The sequence below is a fragment of the Onychostoma macrolepis genome, chromosome 09 (assembly GCF_012432095.1).
Source record: "Onychostoma macrolepis isolate SWU-2019 chromosome 09, ASM1243209v1, whole genome shotgun sequence".
Taxonomy (NCBI): Eukaryota; Metazoa; Chordata; class Actinopteri; order Cypriniformes; family Cyprinidae; genus Onychostoma; species Onychostoma macrolepis.
Window position 1 is genome coordinate 35376944 of NC_081163.1, and position 12204 is coordinate 35389147.

At 36.9% G+C, this 12204-nt stretch overlaps 1 protein-coding gene across 6 annotated transcripts in view; it reads left to right on the forward strand.

Annotated features, from left to right (window-relative positions):
- thsd7ba (thrombospondin, type I, domain containing 7Ba) overlaps positions 1 to 12204 on the forward strand; it is a 250151-nt gene that overhangs the window by 107266 nt on the left and 130681 nt on the right. For all 6 annotated transcript variants that reach the window (XM_058788088.1, XM_058788086.1, XM_058788091.1 and 3 more), the window contains one exon: positions 1555 to 1731. In XM_058788088.1, the coding sequence (XP_058644071.1) occupies positions 1578 to 1731 (154 nt within the window). In that variant the 5' untranslated portion in view covers positions 1555 to 1577. The remainder of the gene's footprint in view (positions 1 to 1554; positions 1732 to 12204) is intronic.

Consider the following 12204-nt stretch of genomic DNA (forward strand, 5'->3'; position numbering starts at 1 on the left):
TGAGAACGTATTGGTGCATGTTTCTTCAGTATTCTGTTTTTCAGAGTGCAGTGTTTTGCTGAAGTACAGGTCATCTACTTAATATTAGTTCAGACATTATTTTAATATCATAATCATATCGTTATCAGAAGTCCTACTTAGCCTGGGATGGAATTTGTTTTAGCAGGTTTTGAGAGACAGGTGTTGAGTGTCGATTGTGAATGAAAGCTGACCTACAGGTCAACATCGCTTATTTATTCACTTAGAAATGTTAAATTGAAATATGCTATCAAAAATTGAATGGGCCAAGCTTCAAAGTCCCAAGCAACCAGCTCTAGCCTCTTTAAGAGGATGTCTGTGTATACCTTTTTGAAAATACCTAATTCTATCAAGACATTTACTTGTGGGAGCTGTTAAAGGATAAGAGATCTTTTTTCACTCCGTCAAGGCCTCTCACCATATTCCTCTCAAATCAGATTTTCCTGCAACACTGCTGAAGCAATGAAATAAAAATCTAATTTTCCCAAATGAAATCAACCAAAAACCAATTGGGAGCTGCAGGCTTTCCCTGAGAAATCACATCAGAATAATTCCACATTCCAAACACATATTTTAGTCTGATAGCAATTCATCCATCAATACACCGATTCTGTCTAGCCACCTCGAACAGATCGTCCGCAGGTAATGCATTGTACGCCGTCTCCATAAGAGGAAAATCAATCAAAATTTTAATTCAGATAATACTGTAATACACTGGTCTATGCAGAGCCGTGTCCCGTATATGAAACAATGATGCTATAAAATATAGAGATCCCCATTTCTCGCCGCAGGACTGGTGCGAATGAATAACCTTGGTTTGTGCTGCCGAGCTGTTTAAATGAGTTACTTTCCCATTTCAGTTGTCAATGGAGAAGTTTATTACATGTGAGAGGCATAACGTGGATCCGGTCCATTGCATATTTGCCATTTGAATGGTGTGCAGATTTCCATCAGTCAGTGCGTGACATAAAACAAAGCTTGCGTTCGCACAGATACGGTAAAAGACGTTCATAGTTCAAGATCAGCTGCTTTAAAAAGTGAATAGTACAAATACAAACTGCTATCTTGAAATGTTTGCCAAAAAGTTCATTGTAAATCAGATATGAATTGAAATTCCCTCTCACCTATACACATGCTTGGAATGGAAAGTCAGTGATTTCAGAACTAATCCTTCACCCCAAGGATATGAATTACAGCGGCGGGGGACAGAATTAAATGAGTTGCAATAAAAAGGTGTTAATACCCTCAATTACTTCAGGGCTGAAAGACCCAGGGCTCTGCCTGTGTTTACCGTGGTAGTTACCGCATCAATGCGTGCGGCTTTAAAACAGAATGATCCTGATCGTTCAGTGATCGTGAATAGCGCGTGTGCTCGATTTCATGTCCTCGAGGATTAAATGACTAGTCAAACGCATGTCGGTGATTAATGTAATGGTTCCCTAGAGTTGTTTATCACACTTGGCTAGTGTATGCACTCCCTAACAGGTGAGAGAGAGCATAATCACCATTGTTTGCTTTTGTCTTTTGTTTTTGCAGGACTAAAAGTGGACAGGACGTCAATGGGCTGGACTATGATTCTAAAAGATGACTCAGGTGTAACGGGCTGGACATGGCGTGTTGGAAACTACCTGCTGCTCTCTATGTCTCTAATTGGAATGCAAGTGAGGTCGGACCTGGAATTTCCAAAGGACAGGCACTATGCGTGGAAAACGGGTAAGCGCGTTGTCTATGATGTCTATTCCTGTGATATGGAGATCTCTACGATAGATCTCTTTTTAATGGCTCCGCTTTGATGTTTCTCCCTCCTGTTAGCATTACACGGCATTCGTCCATCCGTCCATTCAGGATTTTATCTCACCCTAGCTCCAAGCAATACGGTGTTTATCAGAAACTAGCGTAACAAATTCCTCCGTGCCGTTTCAGCGTTTCATGCTGCTTTCTTCCTTCTCATGCTTAATTGTTATTTTGCTATCTGAGATGTGGCCTAGCAGTTAGTGAGCTGTTTTCATTTACTCATCTTTTGGTTGGGTAACACTTTAGAATACTGTTCCGTCGTTAATGAATAACTACACAGGAACAAATGACTAATGAACTATTAACATTGTAGTAACTAATATTAACTAACAAGAAACTCTGATTAACGATTTATTAAGTAATAGCGCTAAGTTGAAACTGGTAGTTCACTATTAGCTAATCAATAACTACTATTTTTTTTTCATATATCCTGAGAACTCCTAAGAACTACTTTATACAGGTTCATAATTGATGTGAATTATGCATAATGAATAATTAATTCTAAAATGAAGATCATGGTAACCAACTAGTAATAATTCAAGTATTACCAAATCTTTCTAAATGAACTACTAATTACTTGGATCAGTATTCTAAAGTGAAAATCGTCATAACTTCCTAATATTAACTGATGTCATTGTGAGCTTTTGAGATATATGTAAGGTTTTGGATAATAATGACTCAAGTGTTAGGCTACTACATCCTTCTGAAGGAACTACTAATTATTTGGATCAGTATTCTAAAGTGAAGATCACGGTAACCCACTAGTAATAATGTAAGTGTTACCAAATCTAGCTAAATGAATTACTAACCAGGACCTTACAAAAACCTCAAAAGTTTACAATGACTTCAGTAATAACTAGAGAGTTTTCACGATCTTCACTTTAGAATACTGATCCAAATAATGACTAATTCCTTTAGAAGGATTAGAGGGTGACACGGGAGTGCATTTTGAAACCTCTCCCGTCCCACTCCCACAAAAAAAAAATCTCGTCCCATCCCAATCCCACGAAAAAAACTGGGGTGAAATCCCGACATTTCACTCTCTATAGATATATTTTTCAAAGACGGAGTTTCGAGGTTTCTCGCTCAGAGACCTAAAGCGCCCCCTGATTGCTTTAAAGCGCAACGTTTGGTTGTTATTCTGAGTGCACACAAATAAACGAGTCTTTACAGATTCGAAAGATGTATTAGGCTACTTTTATCTGTATGACCAAAAATTACGGAGATTTTAAGACCAAGAGAGCGCACCGGCACCTGTCCTGCAGCGAGCGCGCTATTCAGCTCCACTCTCCGCACAAACACTTCAGTAGCGCACATTTCTCTTGGTTAACAACTTATTGAGCGGCCATGTAAAGTTGTCAGCCTCTAAGAAGGATGTAGTAACACCTGAATAGTTACTATTCAATACTTTACAAAAACCTCAAAAGTTTACAGTGATTTCAGTAATTACCAGGGAGTTATCATGATCTTCACTTTAGAATACTGATCCAAATAATTAGTAATTCCTTCTGAAGAATTTGGTAATACTTGAGTCATTACTAGTGGGTTACCATGACCTTTACTTTAGAATGAATTATACATTATGTATTATTCATATTAATTATCAACCTGTATACAGTAGTTCTTGGGCAGGTATGGAAAAAACAGTTACTGATTAGCTAATAGTGAACTACCACATTCGACTAAGCACTATTACTTACTAATTCATTAATCAGAGTTGCTTGTTAGTTACTAGTAGTTACTAGAGCGCTAATATTGCATTACTCATGCGTTCTTGTGTAGTTATTCATTAATGATGGAACAGTATTCTAAAGTGTTACCTTTTGTTGTTCTAAACCCTTTGCATGGAGCACAAGAGGAAAGGTTTCACAGAATACCATAGACATTGTCCAACCCCACTCAAACAGTGTTCATTTTACTTGCGCAGCTCTTAAAAAGGTTCATAAATTGCCTTAAATTGATTTTTAAAAATTCTGCAGATACATTAATAAAATTATTTCATTGATATTTGTTGATATTTGTGTATTGAAAATTGACATTTTGACTTTTCTGATTTTCTATATTTAAAAAAAAAAACAAATTATTTTTATTTGGCTAGTTAAATTAATTTTGCGAGCCATGCATTTGCATCACATAACCAACTATGTTTGTATGGCTTTTCTGGCATAGTAAACTTGCTCAGTAGCTCACCTGATACAGAGTTGCACTTTTTTGATGTGAAGCACTGTATGATTCCCGTGAAACACAAGTCTCGATAAAAAGCTCAAAGACTTCTAGAAGTAAGCTAAAATGGCATGGTTGCTTTAGCAAATGTGTTTTACTTCATGTTTGCTTTTGTTAACACTATTGATTATATTTAGAGTAGGGTTTAGTATAGGTGCTACATTATTTTCAAGTATGATAGAGCATGAACTTTTTAACGCCACTCGCCGGGCTTTTTATTTTCTAACTACCATGAAACGTAAAACAACCAATGTAATAAAACTTTTTAAGATTCACATTCATCGGTAGAAGTTCAGTACAGGGACCAATTCTCTCTATTGACTAGTTTCTTATTAGCATGCCTATTATTAACATATTGGCTGTTTATTAGCACACATTCTGCATGACCACATTCCCTAAACTTGACAACCTTACTAACTTTTAATAAGCAGCAAATTAGGAGTTTGAGGCTAAATGGTTAATGGTTTAGCGAGAATTGGACCTTAAAATAAAGTGTGACCTGGTCATCTGTTTCAGATAAAACTGAAAGTGCTTTTAGTGCCACTCACTGGACATTTCACTTTAAAAGCAAGAAGCAACGTAATATACAGTAATTTGACAGAAATGACCCTGGGTTGTCTTTTCTGTACGATGAAAGTGAAAGGACACCACAGCTGTTCTTGATTCCCTTCACTTTCATTTTAAGCAGTGTGGTCATTCTGCTAAATTTCTCCTTTTGTGTCACGCTGATGAAAGGAACTTTCATGACTGATTTGGAACAACGTGGAGGCGAATAAATGATGACAGAATTTTCACTTTTGGGTGAAATCTCCCTTTAATTGCATTGTATTGACTCTGTTTGCTTGTGTCTTTGTGGAAAACCGTCTTTCATCTGTTCCTTTTTTTTTTTCCCCACTGAGAATCCCTCATTCACACAGCTCCCAACATCACAACGACACTGACATCTTACGCTGGAATGAAAAACTCTGCCGAGTTTGATCAAGGGATCCTGTGTGGATGTGGGTCTGTTAGCATAATATATGCTCTGAGAAAGATTATCCATCTCTTGCCGAACAATGACAGGCCCTACTGCAGAGAACGTAATCACATATAATGATGTATATAGTAATCTATTCCTAGTCCTCAAAGCTGGAGTAATTACCTACCGTTATGCCTAGCTCGAGATTTATGGGCTTTGCCAAGGCATTCTGAAGTAAGGCAGGATTTTCTACATGTTGTGCTCAGTTTCACAAACAAGAAAATCTGATTCCGACCCTTAATCTCTCTGCTTCTGTCAGAACAAGTCAGATTTTTCCCCTCGCTGCAATGATTGATTCCAGATAAGGACTTTTACCCTCAGCGCACGCGACTTTCTGCAGCTGTTGACTTCAAAATATTTGACGAATGAAACGCGAAGGCATTTGCATTCCATAAATGATTTAAAACACCCAAAGGTGATTCAATTTGAGCCTGATTGTTGTCCTAGCTTTGCTTCCAAGAAGCAGACCTGCAGAATGAAGCAAAAAGCCCTTGGAGTAACGATCGCAGTGCATCGCTCTCAGATCAGCAGTGTGGAAAATGAAGTAATGAATTTAAACTCACTGCCTCAGATGTTTTCTCTGTCCCTGTGAGTGTGTTTTCAACCTTTTTTGTACACAAAGGCCTCATTGGCTTTATGATCAGCGCTTTCATGCGCTTCTCCTCAGTGTGACGATGGTTCTACTCAAAAGATAAAGAGATTGATGAACTACACTTGAAAAAGCCCGTACGCAGAAAGAATCTAATCAGATCATCGCGAGCGAGGCTGTGACATCTCTACCGAGCAGTGACAGCTGATATATATCGCTTGGAAAAATGAGAAATCACATCGCTGAATACGTTTTAAGGTTTTGTGGTGCGAGTATGACCGACGACAGGCATCGTACGTGCATATGATATGTCTGTGGCTGTTAGGATTGACATCGAATTTTTATTGAAAGGATTATCATATGGTTGGACCAATTAGCAATGCCTTACAGAGCATGAGAGATTGCTGGTGTAAATTATTAATGACTTGATTATATAAAGTCAACTCAGTTCCACTTAGCTGAGTTTGAATTGTTAGGTTGTAGTGATGGTTACTTTCCGAGGTGCTTTCTGTGGTTGTTGACTACTTTTCTAGCACCAGTCGTCAGCATCTCTGTACATTTCAAAGTCTGGAAAACATTTCATTGCTTCTTTGTCGGTTCATATGACTCTACACTTGTGGTAATCGGTGTCCTATAATTCTTCTAGGCGTTTAACCACAGGCAGAGATGAGTTCAAATGAGTGTTCAACTGTTATAGGTGAAACCGCTTCCTCAGAACAGTGTGACTTCACGCTATGGAGAGCTGATGTGTGCTTTAGGCTTGACCTTCATCACTGTCTGAGAAACAGGGGGTACCCAAGGCTGTGGGTAATGGGATGATCATTTAGCTCCTTAAACAAAGCGCTCTCATTAGGGCCTGTGAGGAACAATCCCCTCTGCTCCATTTTTCACCAGTGACTGCCTGAAGAGAGGGAGAATGAGAGTCATCAGTGATCTGACTATATGCAGGGTTTCTGCATGTGATTTTCATCTGAAATCAAAGGAGCCTGCTGAAAATGTGAGTATTATTTCACATTGAGCCATGTGAATGGGGTTTTAACAAGCTGCAAATAATGGCAGGTGTAGTTAGCATTGTCAACCCTCATGCACAGTAGGAATATTGTGTATTAACCGGTTTCCGGAATGACTGTTTTCCTTGTAATGCTTCAGGAGAAATGAAGGAGATTGTATCAGGTTTTGTTTGCGAAAATAGTGGATGAAGAGCAGTGCAGCGTATGCTGTTATCTGAGCATTTTTAAGCATATTTGAACTTATTTTTGAGCTATTTGTGCATTTGAATTGGATTTTATAGCTTATGTTTTTTTTTTAATAGTAAAATAATGTTTTAGTTTCTAGCTCTCACATACTGTACGCCTGGGAACTGAGTGTACCATTCATCAGCGTACTATTATCTAGGCAGAAGAAGAAAATGCTGTGCAAATGCTTCATTAATTGTCATATATATATATATATATATATATATATATATATAATTTATTATTATTTTTTTCCTCTTGGTGAATGTCCAGATGGTCTGTTTCAATGAATGCTCACTTTATGTGGTGATTTTACATTAAATATTTTCCAGACAATAGAATTGTGCCCTTTGCAAATCAGCGAATTCAGCTACATTTAAATGTATACATTTGGCAGATGATTTTATCTAAGTGACTAGCATTGCATTCATTTTTTAAGTTTATGCATTCCCTGGGAATCAACCCTACAACATGGGCTCTTTACAGGACTGATGTAGCTAACCATATAATGGAGTTCCCTACTATATAGTAGTTGAAAAACAGCATGGCTTTATCCGAAAGCTAAAAATGCTGCCTTCGCAGGATTCATTCCAAGGTAGGAAGGCATTAAGGCACGTCCGAATCCAATGTTAGCTTCACTTCCTGTCTCCTGAGATGCCTTTATATGATCAATTTTTGAAGGCAGCATAGATGTATCCTTTGCTGCCTTTGATATCCCACAATCCTGTGCATTGAGTTCCATGGCAGTTGAGCCAAAAGGTAAAAATGGCATCTAAACATTGCAGTTGGTGGTTAGTTTGTGTATAAATGTATGTTTTTGACCAACTTTTTCCACTTTTGATGTCATTACTAGCAATAAATTACTATTGCAGTACTTAAATTTTCACTTAGTTATCACCAAAGCTCTCTCTATTTGGTTGTAAATCATTAAACCGTTATGATGCCTAAGAAGTCTGTCTGAAGTCAGTTTTGTTAGGTACCTTTGTGGGTAAACGCTGCCTGCAAAATCATTAGCTATATCTGCATTTCCCTTCAAATTACGCAAATTGAAATTGCGAGTTGAAAATATGCCCAATGGAAATACGTCAACTTCGCAAAAACTCCCGTATATTGCATAAAAAGTTTTTACACTCGCATGAGGTGATTTTTCAGGCAATTCGAAAAAGGAATATTTCGCAAAACTGCAATGGAATTTATTTTTTTTCACAGTCACCTGGCATACGAAAGAGTCACATGATCATTCTTTAATGTACTATAACCTCCAAGAAGCAACTCATACTTGACCGCTTCTAAGTATAAGGGGCTTAATTAATAAGCTATTAATGCTTGGATAACCCCTTATTTACACTGCACAAGTCTGCGGCGCATTACGGCTCCGACACAACCACCGGAGCTGATTTCTATGGACAGTTTACTATCCCATGAGGCCACAGAAGTGGATATATAAATGGCAGTAAAGCAACAGACGCAACTGACATTGATAGGCCACGTCAATGACGAATGTAGCATTACGAAAAAGAAGAATCCAAGGGCACTTCTTCTGCGCCAAAAAAGTTAAAAAAGCCTTTCTTCACATTCTGGCCATCTCAATAAACATTAAAAATGCCTAAAACTCTGCACACTGATGCATTTCGGCCTTCAGCCTTCCTCAGAGTGTGTCAGGTATCAAACGAATGACAGGTGTAGATATAATTAGTCTGTGACATTGGACCCAAAAAAGCCATTACAAAGGGGGACGTACAACCTTGTTAGCCATTACAAAGTATGGAGGAAAGAGAGAGAGAGAGAAAAAAGAAAATTGACAATAATAATTATTAAAGGCGGGGATCATACTAATAATGGTTTCACAAAAATGGAGTCAAATCTAATTCTTCATTCAACCCAGGAAAAAACGGTAGCTCTCAACTGAAATATCCAAAAAGCTTCCCTTTGTAAAAGTCTTTGTAGTCTATCACCCTTTCTAGATCCAGTCACTGTTTCCAAACCAATCATTTTTAAAGTAGAGGGATTAAAACAGACGCATAATGTACTGCCATAGGATAATCTTTTTCTTGTATGAATTGCATTTTTGTGATCCCATAAACTATCTTGCAACCTACGTTTAGTTTGACCCACATAAAAACAGATACAAGGACACTGAAGTCTATAGATTACATACGTACTCTTACAATCTATTAAGGATCTGATTGAATACATTTTCTTTTTGCAGACATCTACAAATGATTTAGTTTGAATTACATTGTCACAATGATTGCAATGTCCACACTTTGCAATTAATCTCCTACGACGAATGTCGTATGTCTGGATTACATTCATGCTTCACAAATTCATACTTTACAGAACATAATTTTTACACAGTCTCCAAGTAATTACTTATTTGAAAGATGTACCTCTTGCACGTTAGGTACTGGAGATAGACACATTAGAAATCACACTTTAGAAATAATTGACTCATCTTACCAAGATTCATTTCCCCAAAAATTAAGTTTAAATGAAAACTCTAAAATGAACAAAATGCCTCTGTATTGATCTTTTGCAGTGCTCCTTGTTTAGTCTTTCTAGCGTATCAATTGTTATATATGATGCAAGATAATTATGTCAGCAGTTGCTCTATTACACTGGCCCTTGTGGAGTCTGATTGATTCGCTCTCAGATGAGTTGCTTCAACACGCTGTGAAAGGTTTCGTGTCTGGAGTCACGTGTGATCTTAAATCCGATGAGGCCTGGTTTGATTTGTTACACCATTACAGTTGTCCGCTTTCTAATTTAGGTAGAATATGGAAGCAGCATTAAAGGGCTGTTGGAATGTAAATATACATTTTCATATTAATCTGGAAGTCTTTTTTTCTGTCTAATATAGAAATGTTTGCAAGCTTTGTGACATTCATTTTTTTTTAAATGATATTCGAGGGTTGGTTATTATCAAGTAAACAAGATAACATTCAATATGAAAAGCTACTTTTTAGGTATCCGATTAACAGTAAGGATCATGGCCCTCAGTGTGGGAGACCTTACTTTAAAATCCAATCCTATTTGCAAATATCACCATATCTCCTGTTCTTCAAAGTCCTGTTTATTTGCTCTTGAGATAAGACTTATCTTCAAAAACAGAGCATCCAGTTGGGCTGCGTTTCTCCATCAACGAAAATAAGCAATTAAACACACATGGCAGTGCACTGTCTATTAGCATATCAGTTATATCCTCCTCATGGATGTTAACAGATTTTCTTAAGGTCTGGATTTGCATTATTAGGAAATGTCTCATCTCATTCCCACACGCTTATCTCAAAGACGGGGGCTCAGATTTGTTCTGGATTTTTCATGGTGTTTTTTTTTCCTGCAAAGAAAAATGTATATCTTCATGCTTTAGTCATAACTTAGTAGGCGCAAATTAGAGCTTTGCCTCGAAGCGTTTTATTTTCTTAAAGACATTTATAGCTATTTTTGATCTGTTATAAATCTATTAAGATTTAATAGAAAGGCTGCAAACAGTTTTGCAGTTTTATTTGACACGAGGTCATTTCATTACGGTTTTATCAAATGTAGTTGTATGTGATTATCATTTTGCAGAGTTATCTCAGAGGTGAAGGGAAAAGGGAAAAAGAGAAAAAACCTTTGGTCAGACATGGCAGATTGACATTTTGGATATTTCCCTCTGACAAATACCAAGTACAGCACTGAATGGCATTGTGTTATTTTTCTTTGAGAAATGGACTGGCATTTGAACAGGCAGAATAATGCTGCGGGTCTCTTTCTTTGTGGCCGACAGCTTTATTCCTTCCTCTCAGAACACAACTACAGTCAGCTCTAGTGTAAATCACTGCAAGTGACACTCACACCAATTACCACATCCTTTTTCACAGAGATTTTTAGCACGTTTATCCAAATGATTCTCAAATCTAGACATTGTTTTGAACATGCTGAGCTAATTATATGTGTCTATCCTATACCTCAGAACACATCTATATAGTATGAGTGTAAGTTAGATCAAATGATTATAATTATTTAACTTTTAAAGTCAGTTAGATTTTTATGAAGGATGTTTCCTCTTATACTCATCAAGGCTGCATTTATTTGATTAAAAATACAGTAAAAACAGTAATATTGTGAAATGTTGTTACAATTTAAAGTATCTGTTGTCTGTTTGAATATATTTTAAAATGTATTATTTATTTTTTTATTTTTTTGTGATGGCAAAGCTGAATTTTCAGAAGTCGTTCCTCCAGTCTTCAGTGTCACAAGATCCTTCAGAAATCCTTCTAATATGCTGGTTTGCATAATATTTTAATAAAGTTATATGAAAATGAATAGAAGCTACAGAAGAACAACTTTTACATTAAAAACTTTTGTAATGTTATGTCTTTAGTATCACTTTTGATCAATTTATTGTGCTCTTGATCTTACTGACCCCACATTTAATTAAATATGCATTGAATTATTATGCATTTATATTGTCCATTCTAAAAATGCATGGAAATTCACGTAACTCGTAAAAAAAATGTTTCCTCCAAATACATTTCAAGTCTGCTTGCTTTTTGTAGTCTGTTTAAATTGGAGCCGTTTTTGGAGGTAAAAGGGCTTGTGTTCGTCTGTATTACATTGATGAAGCTCATGTAGATCCTCTGGAGGTCTTAACGGTAGTGTTTCCAGATGATGTGCATCCAGGGTAAATGTGGGAACTTGAGGTTGAGAGCATGAGAGCAGAGACAATGATTCCCTGCAATGAGAAATCAATAAGGGTTTCATTAAGGAGAGGAGGGTTCATCACGGCCCTTTTGTCATGTATCATTCAGCATTCAGTGGCCGCTGTCCATCACTAAGATAAGTAAATGAAGATGAAAGGAAAGAGGTGAGGTGTTACAGTATTACCAGCAGACTCACGGTAACCTCACGTAACTCACTGTTAATGAGCATCTTGAGGATATGAACTGGACCTGAAAAGTAATTTAGCTTTCATTGCCAAATCTGAAATGAATATATTTATATTTTAAAATAATAAAGACAGATTACATTTCCTTTATACCAACTGTTTTTGCTTCAGGACTCAGATTTTGACAATTTAAATTTTTAAATGTCTCTTAAATTTCAATGGTTTCACGCTCAGGGCAGCTAATAATTGACAGCACAGAATAAATTGTGGTCGGCACACATTTATCCTTACTGCTAGTGAACCCGCATTTAATGTAGTCTGGGTTGTATTTTACCTTGTGGCGCTTTGTTCATGGTTTTTAGGATAAGTAAAAAAAAAAAAAAAAAAAGGTAGGAGGAAAAGTAAAATGCTTAAGGCATTTGCCCTTTTTATGCAGTTGCCTAAAGCAATAATTTTG